Raw genomic sequence first — 13,635 nt, forward strand, 5'->3', positions numbered from 1 at the left:
CTGTTTGACGGAGCACAGGATTGAGGCGTGTTTGTGTGGCTGTAGCTGTGTGCTCTGTTGTCGGACACAACCTGCAAATATCAAGACTGAAATGGCCTGAATGTAAATCGCTTTTTTTTCTCAATACTGACTCATGAAGTCATGCATGTGCTGTTTGCTTCATCACCCCCAAACGGATATGCTAAGAATTTGACACCATTGCTTTTGCAATATACTGTATGGGTGACAGCAGATGCACATGGATGCATTCCTCTGAAGAAGTTAATCAGTCATTGAGCTTTTATATATATTTTCTTGAAGTATCGTTATTCCTTGCATTGACTGCATGTGTCACAAATTGATGCCCTTCTTTAAACCTGGCCCATAAGTGGAGCATTTCCAAACTGTACAAATACAGTGAAAGATTAAGGTAATTCTTATACCTACAAATATGCTTTGAGCAAATTAACTTTTTTGCCACCTGGGGGCAGCACAGCAAACCAAATAATTCCTGAGCAAAATATTTGGCCCTTAAGTTGCTAAATTCATACCAGCTTTTTTCATGCTTGTGTCAGTGCTAGGCAGGTAGTTCATAAGAAGTTGACCCTGAACCAAAACAATGAGCTGAAGAATGCTAAAAAGCTGGAACTGCAGAGGATCTGTATCCGCATCCGACCAATTGTTAATATAAAAATATTGACTAAAGCAACTTTGAATGCAAACACACCATAAAACATACACAATGATAAAAACATGGTGCAATATTTACTTATTGATCCATCCCATTCTATTGACCTTGCTTTTTGCTTTCCTTTATAGAAGCTATGGCCTTAGATATACTGTACCTAGCTCACAACAGCACATGGTTTTTAGGTGTGTTACAATCACCACCTATTTTCCTCAATGGTAGTAGACCTTTCATTGGTCCAATCCTGTTAAATAATTTGTTTTGATTAAAACCACTTCCTTTCTCTTAGATTAGTGTACATGCCATTTTATTTTTCTATAGAGTAGAGCCAAAATAAATATCCTACAGTTCATACTCAGGAACAGTGTGTATCTTTGTGTGTGTGTGTGTGTGTGTGTGTGTGTGTGTGTGTGTGTGTGTGTGTGTGTGTGTGTGTGTATGTGTGTGTGTAGGCCTGAGACAGTATGCGCATGCCCACAGTCACACATTTGTATGTGTGCGTTCTGGTTCTGAGCAGCAGCACTTTGATAAAGCATCAAGGAGGAGCGTCCTCCTGCTGTTAGATCTAATGAGAATAATTAAATCTACTGACTGTTTTTCATGGCTTCATGTCCTACATGCCTATCATTGAGAGAAAACCTTATATACTGGGGGGGCAGGAAATGTTAACACATCGGGGCAAACTATCACAACTTTATTTTTGATGACAGAGCTATGGAAAAAAACTAAAGAGAGTTGTCATAGAGCTAACAGGCCAGCTAGTGTGGATCATGTACAGTAAATTGTATCCTAGAGAGTGTAAAGTGTGTGTATAGATATTTTAACCCTTATGTAGACTATGTACTGTATGTGCCACAGCGCCTCCTTCTTCAATCATTCCATCAACTCACCAATATCAAAGTGTTTCTGCTTTCGTTTTTTCTGTCACTTCAGGTATCATCAATCTAATGTTCATGAATGTGTTACACTCCTTTGGGAACATTTACATAATTTTGGCATCCTGAAATTAGTTTTATTTGACTTTCACACTGTAAGGTGGTACAGTATGTGTGAGTATAAAATGCAGTCGATCATAATAGCCATGACACCTTTCCTATCTCCTGAAAGGTGATTATTGTAAACCCAGTAACCAGACTGTTCTCTTCTGTTTGTGTTTGACTGCTCAGGCTTAACACTGCCCAGTGACTGTTTCTTCTCCCAAATGATGTGGTCTTATATTCTTTACTGTTACAAAGTAGGGGTAGGCTACTGTTTCATCACGTTGTCTTTGTAGCCATTTTAAAGGTGAGCTTGGTCTGTGGTTTTTTTTCTGTAAGAAAATTGTTATTTTTTCAAATGCAGACCTTGACTGACACCATAGCACATAATGCTATATTAGTGGGAATATCACTTTATTGGTGGTAGTTACATGAGATGATTAATACCACTCTATGGTAAATATGAGGCCATGGCCAGCAGCATCTTAGCTTAGCTTAGCACAAAGAACAGAAACCGGGGGAAATAGCTAGCATGACTGTCCAAATGCAACATCCACATAGCAGCACCCCTGAAGCTAACTAATTAACAAGTAACATAATGAGAAAAAAAACATCACATGGTGGTTTGGTGGAGGTAGTCCTGGACGCAGTAACTCCCTGGATTCTTGTTTTCATTGTAAGTTTGTCAGGCCAATGGAGACTCCAGGAAATAGTCCAGCACATTCCACTCTAAAACCACAAGGTATCATTACATATCTCCAGTATTTGTGCTATGCTATGGTAACTGGCTGCTGGTGGAAGCTTTCATATAAGAGTGGCTTTGATATTCTCCCCAACATATTGGAATAGTCTTTTGAAGACCATGCGCACCCACACAGTAATTCTGCAGTTAGAGCCCAGCTCAGTTGGGAGAGATGAGGTCTAATCAGGCCAAATATGTGTAAACACCTCTGAAGGTGGATAACAGGTATGTGGGGCCTTTTCATTCAAAGGTTCTGTAATAATTCTCACAAATATGCTTCAGCTGGGGCCCTTAAAATATGTTATTTTCAGAGCCTTTTTCAAAATAATGTTGAATATTGTGTATAAGCTCTGCCTTGTGGTGAACTATGGAATTGCACTTTGTCATATAGGGTGGGTGGGTGTTTTAGTCTAACTAATACACAGAAGTAATGTACAGCATGTCTGAGAGAAATTGTACACTTTAACAGTGCAGCGCGTCTCGGAGATTTGTAAATAGCCAAAGTCTTCCATTATAATGTTGGTTCGACCTTGTCGCCAGTGGAGAGGATTAACAGTTTAAGTTTTAATTTCCCCCCCAAAATACATCATCATTTATTTGACAAAGATACATGATATTGCTCCACCTAAGATATTTTCTTTTGCACCAGCTCAAAAAAGAAAAAAACAAACAAAAAACAACATAGCAGGCAATTGTGGAAGTTAGAGACTTTAAAAATGTGTTTTGTAATTCGAGTCTGTTTGTGGGATGAATCTCAGCTAAGATACTGTATGTCCTACGTACAGTTTGTAATAATAATGTTCCCTTATTTTGATGGTGTTTGGGTTTGGTAGTCAGAAACTGTTGAATCTTTACTTCAAATGTTTGATTTGACATTTGATCAAATATATTCAAAGAAATAAAAGAGTGTAAAGGAAAAATGCAGTACGTCTCTTTTTTTACTATATATATTTTCTTAGCTTGTTTATAATTGTGGCTCAGAATGTATTGAAAACATCGGTCGAAAGGGAGGAATAGATAGCATAAAAATCACTTGCCCTATGTTTCAAAATGGTCCGGTTGGCTATTAGAATAATACAATTTTCAGTTGAATATCTAATAAGTGAAAAATGGTATTCGGATTCATGTTGTTATGGAAATACCAAAAACAAATCTAATATCTGCAGCAGTCTAATCTACGTACATGTGCACGGAATCATCCAGTTTATCCCCTGAGTATAAACTGCATGTTGCCGCATCATTTTCACCTCTTACCTTCAGAAATAAAGTATTAATGTACAATTTAGCTCTAAATTATAGCTACCCCCCTGGGATCTGATACGCTTTGTACAAATGTTCTTTTACTGTGGAAAAGAAGTATGTACTATCGTGACGTATAACACTTGTCAGTTATTTCTTTATTATTTATTTTCGGCTTTAATTTTTCTATTATCTGACCTGACATTATTCTGTCTCTCTTGCTCCTTTTTGCTGATTGCCAGTCGACATAACTAATTTAAGACCAGGTCAAAGCTGTGCCTTATGTTATTTACACCAAATGAAGCACCAAATTCCATCTTCAAATTGTCTACAGAGTTGGTGGGACACACTGTATGTCTGTATCATCTGCTCTTAGTTATCAAATGATCTGTGCTTCTCTATAATGGTTCAACTTGATATAACTTTATTTTGTTTAAGGAAAATTCCGTTTGGAAGAAAAAACTTTAGCAAAAGAACAGCAACTGAAGACAATCGATAATTTCTCAGTTGTCAAATTCAAAGCTTGCTGTTGGTGTGTTACTCCATAAGAAAAATCATTCAACATAACAGAAATAGTTGTTCAATTTGTAAGGGTCACATTAACACAAATTACCAATTCAACTTCAATACATCTCCAGCCTATCAGTGTTATCTTGGAGTCACCACAAGAGGCCCCCATCCAGCCTTGCAAGTCTCCATCAGGTTCTACTTCACCATGTAGCTTTATGTTCAACACTGCACCACCTGGGGGAGCAAGAGTGCTTCCTCTGAGGGGGCAGAAACATTGGCATTGTTATTAAATCAGACAGGCAACAAAGAATTTTGGAACAAGTTTCCATCAGATAAGTAACTTTACTTTAAAGTACTTTGATCAAATAAAAATCTAAATGTCACTCTCTTGAATCCATGTGGGTTACCCAATGTGCAGAAAGGACGAGAATGAATAAATCAGACAACACTTTATTGTGTAAAATAAATTCGTACTCGACACCAAAAAAACATCCTGTATTAAAAAAAAGTTTGTTTTAAACTCAGGGAGCCATTGATGTCTGGACTGCTTTGTTCTGCCTGCCTGTGTATGAAACATTTATATCAGATAAAAAAATTACAACATTTAACACTATCAAAATGCCATACAGTGCGTGCAGTGATGTACACAGTCTCAGACTGTCTGCAGTGTGGTCTTAAATGTAACCGTTTTCTAATTTCACAACTATTTGTTTTTAAAGTCTTATCAACTGCCACGGCAGGAAAAAAATCCAAAACAACAGACACACATAATCCTTGAACTAGCAGGGCCTGGCTTCAGCTGTTGAGACATGGTGTGCATCCAAAGTTGCTCTATTAAGACCATTATAAGTAAGTCTTTTGCTATTTGTCCACTCACCATTTTCAAACCTTATGTGGTGAGTCTTTCTGTAAATCTGTTAAAGCCTTTTGTTGTATCTAACAAACAATGAATCATTTATACACAGAAAAAACAGAAACTTTAAGCTCTAATAAAATAATGCCAGTGTAAACAAGCTTCAGTATCACGCAATTCCCCAAATATTGCACATACATTCATAAATATACACATCAACTTTGTGCCTTTGTGTCTATGTATCTATCTGTGTGTGTGTGTGTGTGTGTGTGTGTGTGTGTGTGTGTGTGTGTGTGTGTGTGTGTGTGTGGGTGTGTGGGTGTGTGGGTGTTTGTGTGGGATTAATCTGCATAGAGCCCAGTATGAAGACAACTGGGATAAATCAAATCAGGTGGGGGAAAACATGTCATGATTAAATAAAAAAGATGACACCAGAGGCAATTAATTAAACACACATATGTACAGTACACACACACAGACACACAGGCACAGACACACAGGCACAGACACACAGGCACAGACACACACACAGACACACACACAGACACACACACACACACACACACACACACACACACACACACACACACACACACACACACACACACACACACATTCCCTCTCTCACATTCAAACTCACAAAAGCACTTGTGCCTAGATCTTGAGTCTCTTACCTACACAGACGCACCACAATGTTCAGTTAGAGAAACATAATATGTAAAGTCCATTTTGTTTTGCATTCTGGTGCTTCATCACAATGGATAAACAATGCACATGTGTGTGTGATTGAGCCTGTTAAAAGTGTATTTTGGTCCCACTCTGTCTAGTATGAACCTTGTTCTCGTGGTCCCAGTCTGTGTGGCGCTGCAGTCTTTAGTCTTTTGCCCTGTCAGTTTCATTAACCAAAGAAGCACAAGACCTTCAGCCAAGGAATGTAGGGTCCATCTAATACAGATCTCGGATCTGATTTAAGTTACTTAGAAGGTGCAAATCCCTCTGAAACCACAGCCCTCCTATCAGGAGCTGTCGCACATCGTCCTAGGCGTCCCCCGTTTGGTCAGACGTCAGCTGCTCCTGGTCGGACACGTCGTCGTCACCTGGTGGCTTTGCCCGGTCAAAGAAACCACACTGGGGAAGTCACATTAACCAATTAGAGTAATATTAATGCAATTAAACTAACACAAGTACTGATAACAATTGGGGGGTGATCTGCTTGTGTGTGTGTGTGTGTGTGTGTGTGTGTGTGTGTGTGTGTGTGTGTGTGTGTGTGTGTGTGTGTGTGTGTGTGTGTGTACCTTCCACATGGCTAATGTTAGCATGGCCAGCACCAGCAGCCCCAGCAGTATGGCCAGGATGAAGACCCACAGAGGCACAGCGAACGCCACATCAGGAGTCCCCCATAGCACCATGGTCCCCATCTGCATTACACAGATAGATACAGTTAGGTGTCCCTTTTTTTCATTTTGTGCCTGTCACAAACTCACTCACACACTGTTGTTACTGCCTGCATCTTACCGAGGTGGTTTGTTGCCGCATGGTGGTGGGTTGGATACGATAAGGCATGGCTGTGACTATGAAGGACACGGTAGAGTTGAGAACGTAGGGGTCGTTACGCCGCTGTAAGACAAACATATTTCCTGGAGTCATTTGACTGATCCATATTTGAATTATTATGTTGGTTTGCAAGTTAAGAATTGAGTTTTCAACTTTGAACATTGGACAGATAATGAGTAAAAGTCCCTAACGTGCTAAAAAAAAAATTATAATTTGGAACATCTACTACAATACGACAATGGGGAAAATTGATCAGCTAAAAAAATATCATGTGATATGGACACGTTAGCTCAGAACTGATACTAAAATGACCTTATTGCACTAATTCACAACTGTTGTTTCCAAGGTCACGTAAGAAACTCTTATTGATGAGGCCAATAATTGACAAACCCTGAAAAAAAATATATGGGTAAACTTCAAAAGAAAGTACAGCAATCAAAATAACAATCCACAAAAAGAAAATGTGAAGACACTGACCTGTAGGAAAGTATGTGCCCAGAGTCTAGAGCGGATCTTGAACACTGCGCTCTGCCCACGATCCAACCGGCCGACCACACACATGATCTTCAGACAGGAGATATTGCTGCAGTTCTGTGGGGTAAACACGACTGTGTGACTATCCACTACGCCACCCGAGTGCCCCTAATAGTTTGTTTTTCTTAAGAGAAAGTGCATTTTGAGGCTCACCAAGGTTTTACCGCTGTAGCTCTGAGCTGCGGTGACGGACCGTTTGTGACGATGAGGAGCTGCGTTGCTGGTGTTCCTCAAGAAACCCAGTAATTCCGGAGTGTCCTGGAGGGAGGAAATCTGAGACGGAGAAGGGAGAAAGTGTTGTTAACATTTTCAACATACCTTTACTCTTTTGTATCTCAGCGGCTCGTCTGGAAATTATGAATCTAAAAGGAAAAAAAGAGTCTGATCCATTTGATGAGAATCTTTTATATATTTTAGCCATTTAAAGTTGCAGTATGCAGTTTCAGGTGAGGGTTACTTGTTTACATTTGCAAAGTCTGCAGTTAGTTTAAAAAAAATTGCTCTACATGTAATTCTTTTTAGTATTGAATAATCTTCATCATCATAAATCAAAACACAACTATTTTGAGGCACCTGGAACCAAACCTAAGACTAAAATATGTTTGTAAATTAAACTGTGGGCCCTGCTGCTGTAAACAACAACACAAAACAGTCACTTTTAAGGTAGCTTTCCAACTTAACAGTGTTACAGGGATCCAATTGTCCTGTGAGGAAAGTTTGTTTATTCAGTTATATCAGAATATACCTTAGAAAATGTTCATTTCTCTGACACACCAAAAGTTATATATTCCACCTTTAAGCTTTTGAGCTAAGATCTAATGAGAATGTGCTCGACTACATCTTTGACCTTCAATAAAACATTAGGAGGAGATGAGAGAGACTATTTTGAAACATTTCTTCTACAGCGTGTTTTTGGGCCTTTTGAGGGGGCAGTTGTTAAGCAGCACATACAGTACCTATTTTGACATATTGGTGGTAGCTTGGTCTGTATAACACATGGGCTCTGACGCAGCCCACATTAAATCTCAGCCAAGCTGACAGTAACAGGAGACAGGCTGACAACCACTGAGAATAATAACCTGCATATCCTCAAGTAACAGCTCACATACTGATCTCTGGGAGGACAGAGGCCTGTGAGACATTGACAAAAAAATCCAACAAGATGTGTAGGGCTTGCATTTCTGATTTCTCTCAACCACTACAACAGAGCAAAACAGTTGTCTCCTTTTCTCCCTACAGCTCAGTGGGTGCTGTTGCTTCAGTGAGCCTAAATTGAAAGAGCTGGAGAAAGAGGTCACAGATGAGAATATTGGTATTTTGGCCAACATTTTAAGGTGTGTTAAAGGTGAAGTAAGCGGTTTATTTATGTTAATATAAGTGTTAAATCGCTCTTCATTCATACAGTGATCACTTACATGATGTGCGCGTTTCATAAAGCCGATCTCTCAGTCAGCTGCTCTGCATGTAATCGGCAAATAAACTTATTGGAGGATCTCGAATTTTTATCCACTCACAAGAGAGAACGCTACAAACCGACACCCGTCTCACTCATGGTCTCACTGCCGGTGCACGCCAGAGCAACAGATGGGTGAATGTTTATGCGCCTACAATGGCAGAGCAGGTAAAAATCCTTTACAATGTCTGTTTTGATGGTTTTTATCATGTTTTATCACACTTATGGATCTGAGATGATGCTAGATAACTTGCTGCTCGAAGAGCGCAGTGCATTAATGTGGTGACGTAGGGACGAGCGAGGGGACTGCTAACTGCAGTAACTGACAGGAAGTTAGCTAAAAGAACCATTCCGCTTACAGCACCTTTAATGTATAACTGTTATATAAATGTTTTAATAAGTTTAACTTATTTAAAACTGACCCTACACAAAACCTGGGTGGCAAAAACAACATGCTGTTTGGGAATCATGTCCTTGTTTCTGCAATAATGACTTCTAACAGTCCAGTCTCAGGGCTATTTATTTTGTTTTCTCATTGATCATATAACTAGGAAATGTCCAAACATATCGACTGATGCAGAAGACACGCAGAGGACTAATTCATTTAACAATTCAGAAAATATCAAAATCGTTGCAACAACATACTTAAGATTAATAAAGTGATTAATTGTTTGATCAATAATACTATTGGTGGGGTATCTATTCAGTGGAAGGAATATGTAGAAGATAGCACAAACTACTGATACTCACTATCAGGGGGTCTGCAGGCGTAGTGTGTGTCTAAAGTGATAAAGACACGACTGCACACTGGGGAATTATACAAGGCCAAATCAGGAGAAGAGAAAATGGCAAAAAGAAAAATAATTTTGACCTGTCGTGTATCTGACTCATTTTGTTCTCATATATGATTACAGCTTGCAGCATTTTTTGACTTTCTGACATAATTATGCACTTTTTTTAAAAATAACTGCATGTTTTCCTTTTGAATTACTCCACAGATGGTATCATATGCAGCATAGGAAACTATTCCAGGCCTAATTTCTGCTAATAAGCATAATTCTCCATTCCCCTTACCTTCTGAGCCAAATGGCAAAGAAACATGGAAAGCAGCAAGAAGAACAACGGGTACAATTATGTTTTAAAATAAGCGGGTATAGAGGATGGAGTAATAGGATGGAACACAAAGCCTCTATCAAAATAAAAAATAAAAATATAAAATTGCAGTATACGTAGGTCTGGTGTTTTATATTAAATTGCAGTATACGTAGGTCTGGTGTTTTATATTAAATTGTGAGAGAGAGTGGTTAGAAATAGTGTGAAGCATATTCATGCGCCCACTACAGGCAATATTTCCATGATTATATGTTTGCGTCTTGAAATGAGTTTTTGAATGTGTCTATTTGCTTTGCCTAAAGCGCGTGTGCGTCCCTATGTTGCCGTGTTACCTGAAGGTCTAGAGGGTTGAGGCTGGTGTTTGTCCGGCAGCTAATTGGTCCATCAGTTTGAATCTCCATGGCATACAGCAGGTTCTCGTCCTTGAAACGTGAAGGCCAGCCCACCTGGAGCTCAGCCTCCCGAATGCTGCTGGGACCATAGTTATGGAGCTGGTAGACATAGGCAGGGATGCAAAAAAGAAAAAAAAAGACAAAAAGAAAGTTGTCAGTAATGTGCACTGCGTTGTTTTCTGTCTGATTAGCGTGAGTCTCAAGTGACTGAGGCTATGATTAGGTTATCATAACTGTTGGATGATGACACATGCCACCTGTGTTTGGGTGAAATTTGATGAATGCAGATCTTTCAGTCGCTGGGGACTGAAATACAACACACGAGTTAAACCTACAGGCAGCATCACCTGGCACATCATTCCAGATCACAATTAGGATAAATGAATTATGTGCTTAAACAAACCATCAATTCGATAAATCCCTTTTCTTTTTTCTTTCTTTCTTTAACCCAACCCCGACCTCTGTATTATCTCTCTCTCTCTCTCACCAACGCACACATACACACAGACACACACAGACACACACACACACACACACACACACAGACAGACACACACACAGACACACACACACACACACACACACACACACACACACACACACACACACACACACACACACACACACACACACACGAAGAGTCATTAACACTGAAGCAAGTCATCCAAACAGGACATGATCCTGGTGCAGGAATTCTGCAAGAGCAAAAAAAAACTCTGTTCCTCTCTAACTGGAAGCAGCTGCCAACTGGGAAAAGTACCGCAAATGAAAATCATTATCAGCTGCAGGACAGGCCAGACACAGCCGCACTCCGGTTCAATGGAGCAACCGTCGCTTTAAAACGGAAAGAAATCACATGTACGGCGCATGGAGGACGCACAAATGCACACACACTCTTATTGTAAACTGTCACCAAATAGTCTGCCTTCTCTCTATTTGTCTGTACCTTTGTTTGATCTCTTTTTTTCCTCTCAGTGATGTCTACTCTTTACACTGTGGTCCAGTTTTAGGAACAATCCTTCCTCCTTGCCTTGCTTCCTATTGCCTTCTCTGCAACCCCTCGTCCCCGCTTCATTTTTCCCGCCTTCATAGAAGTAATTACTCCCTAGCTGGAGCAGCCTTTGATCGGATAGAGCCCAATTCTTTATGGAGCTACTGTTTTTACTGTGTGTATGTGAGAGTGTGTGTTATGTTAACTTCACCTTGCAGAGACCCCCCTCTTGCTGTGGCCTAATTAACAACTTCCCACACTTATTTTTTCTTTGTTTGTTGCTCTTTTCATGTTAAAAGTCTGCAAATGAGACACACTTTGTGGCCAGCAACAGCAAGAGACAAAACAAAAACAACAGACATTTCTACCTTTTCATCTACCCCTTTCACCTTCACGTGAGCTTTAGCGGTTCTGGTTGTGTTTCTACGTGTGCCGCTGCATTTACCTCGTAGATGTGTGTGACTTGTGGTCCCACATCATCCTCTTTGACAGGCTTCTCTTTGGGTTCCCAGCGTGGGAAAGGCAGCACTACCACAGAGGGATGAGACACCCTGAAGAGAGGAGAAAGAGCCCAGTCATACTGATGCATAGCTAGTGTACTGTACATCAATATGTTTGGAAGTCTAACATAACATGTTTGGAAATCTAAAATAACATACTTAGCGATCATATGACTATTCACAGTGGGATTATTACAGTGTCACTGTGACTATCCATTTAAAGGTGCACTATGCACTTTCAGGGGGAGGGGGATTTATTTACAATTGCAGAGCCTGCGGTTAGTTTACAAAATATATGTACATCTTCGTATTGAATACATCATCATACATCAAAACAAAATGATTTTGAGACATCTCTGGAACCAATCGTTAGACTAGAATATGTTTAAAAACCAAACTGTGGGCCCTGCTGCTGTAAACAATGAGAGTGAAACAGTTACTTTAAAGGTAGCTTTTCTAACTTCAAACAGTATTCCAAGTTTGACAGCACAAACACAGGAACTCGTATGTCCCCATCTCTCTCTCGGCCAGGTCCTCTCTTCTGTTTGTATGTACTACTGACCACACCCAAACATTGACCTGCAAGGCTACAAACTCTGGAGAGGGTGCATGTTTGTGTACCTTGAATCAGTGGGCATATACGGGCATCCATGAACAAGTCAAAGGATCCCATGTGCTCGTGATTACTTCAGATTTATTTCTAGAAATGTGTTTTCCTGCTGTTTTTCCATCTGCATATAAACAGGTCTCACAAAAATGTGAACATAACAAAAAGGGGGGGAAGTAATAACCGGCAAACTTTGAAAGGTTTAGGATCAATTGCATCTCTTTATGGAGGCAGACACACGGCAACAAGGGATTTGTCAATGTGACGCAGCGCTCTCTCTCTCTCCGACATGCAAAGTTGTTTGACTCACCCGCGTAAATCCAGTTGAGCTTTGGCAACGATGGACAGATTCAGACTGACCGGGTTGCTGTCGGAGTTATCTTTGTTGGAGCTGTGGAGAGAGATTCACAGGGAGTCTGAATTACAAATCTGAATACAAATCCAAGGCATAAAACAAAACACACACAATAACACCGACTAGGCTCAACAAAAAGCCCTCAGAAAAGCTCATAAAGCTGTGTTTTTTTATGTTCAACTGACTCCAAGGAGAATTTCTCTTGGCAGCGGTCTTGGCTAACATTTAACCAAACCGTCTGCGTCTAGTGATGTGATGTATCGAAAAAAGAAAAAAAAATCAAAACAACGGAGCAAACAAGTGAGCATGTTGTATAGAGCTTGTCTCCTTTATGGAGTTCCTCTGGGCCATCTGTCTTCTTCTGTCTCTGCGGTTAGTTTCATCAAACCACAGACAGCGATGTGATCGGGACAGACACAGAAGTTATTTACATGGCTCGGGAGAAAGACAAACAGCTCTTTGTGTGTGTGTGTATGTGAGTGTGTGTCTGTGTGAGAGAGAGAGGTTGGGGTGTATAAGGGGGGTATGCGTGAGAGTCGGTGGGTGTGTCACCTGTGGATCTGTAGCCCAAAGCTGATCTTGGGTCCGGCCTCTTCTAGCCTTTGGACAGAAAACCTCAAACCAACGGACAGCTGGGAAATAGTGTAGAGAAAACGTAAGAAAAGGGTAAAAAAAAAGAAAAAGAGGATGACAGAGAGGGTTAAGAAACACTGTCATAAGGCACAACTGTACATCAAAGGCCACATCATAGTTAAAGTGTCCAGTAAAATCCCTGTAAACTTTTGTTGTTACATAGGCACAAGACCAGGTCTGTGTCCGTGTGTGTGTGTGTGTGTGTTGACAGCAGAAATCTAAAATCGGAGAAACTCCAGACTACGCATGCTTAAAAGGCTACAGTTAAGGTTCTTGTCTCTCCCCCCACTTTAAATCCCCCCTGTAGTACTCTAGGCTAACTTAAAACATGTGGAGTCGTCATCCACTGTACCACAACAGTGCTTGGTTCTGTGTGAGCATGTGTATGTGTGTGTGAGCTCTACCAAACGGGCAGGTCAAACACATGATCCAGAGAGAGAGAGAGAGAGAGAGAGAGAGAGAGAGAGAGAGAGAGAGAGAGAGAGAGAGAGAGAGAGAGAGAGAGAGAGAGAGAG

At 40.4% G+C, this 13,635-nt stretch overlaps 1 protein-coding gene across 1 annotated transcript in view; it reads right to left on the reverse strand.

Annotated features, from left to right (window-relative positions):
* Positions 1-4,633: 4,633 nt before the first annotated feature.
* The window catches only part of itga8 (integrin, alpha 8), a 40,014-nt gene continuing 31,012 nt past the window's right edge, over positions 4,634-13,635 (reverse strand). The window contains exons 22-30 of the mRNA XM_080039278.1: positions 13,040-13,119; positions 12,443-12,523; positions 11,471-11,576; positions 9,975-10,133; positions 7,230-7,349; positions 7,020-7,133; positions 6,504-6,605; positions 6,284-6,406; positions 4,634-6,116 (exon numbers count right to left, since the gene is read on the reverse strand). Of these exons, the coding sequence (XP_079895404.1) occupies positions 6,027-6,116; positions 6,284-6,406; positions 6,504-6,605; positions 7,020-7,133; positions 7,230-7,349; positions 9,975-10,133; positions 11,471-11,576; positions 12,443-12,523; positions 13,040-13,119 (975 nt within the window). The 3' untranslated portion in view covers positions 4,634-6,026. The remainder of the gene's footprint in view (positions 6,117-6,283; positions 6,407-6,503; positions 6,606-7,019; positions 7,134-7,229; positions 7,350-9,974; positions 10,134-11,470; positions 11,577-12,442; positions 12,524-13,039; positions 13,120-13,635) is intronic.

This window comes from Ammodytes marinus (assembly GCF_949987685.1).
Source record: "Ammodytes marinus genome assembly, chromosome: 13".
Classification (NCBI taxonomy): Eukaryota; Metazoa; Chordata; class Actinopteri; order Uranoscopiformes; family Ammodytidae; genus Ammodytes; species Ammodytes marinus.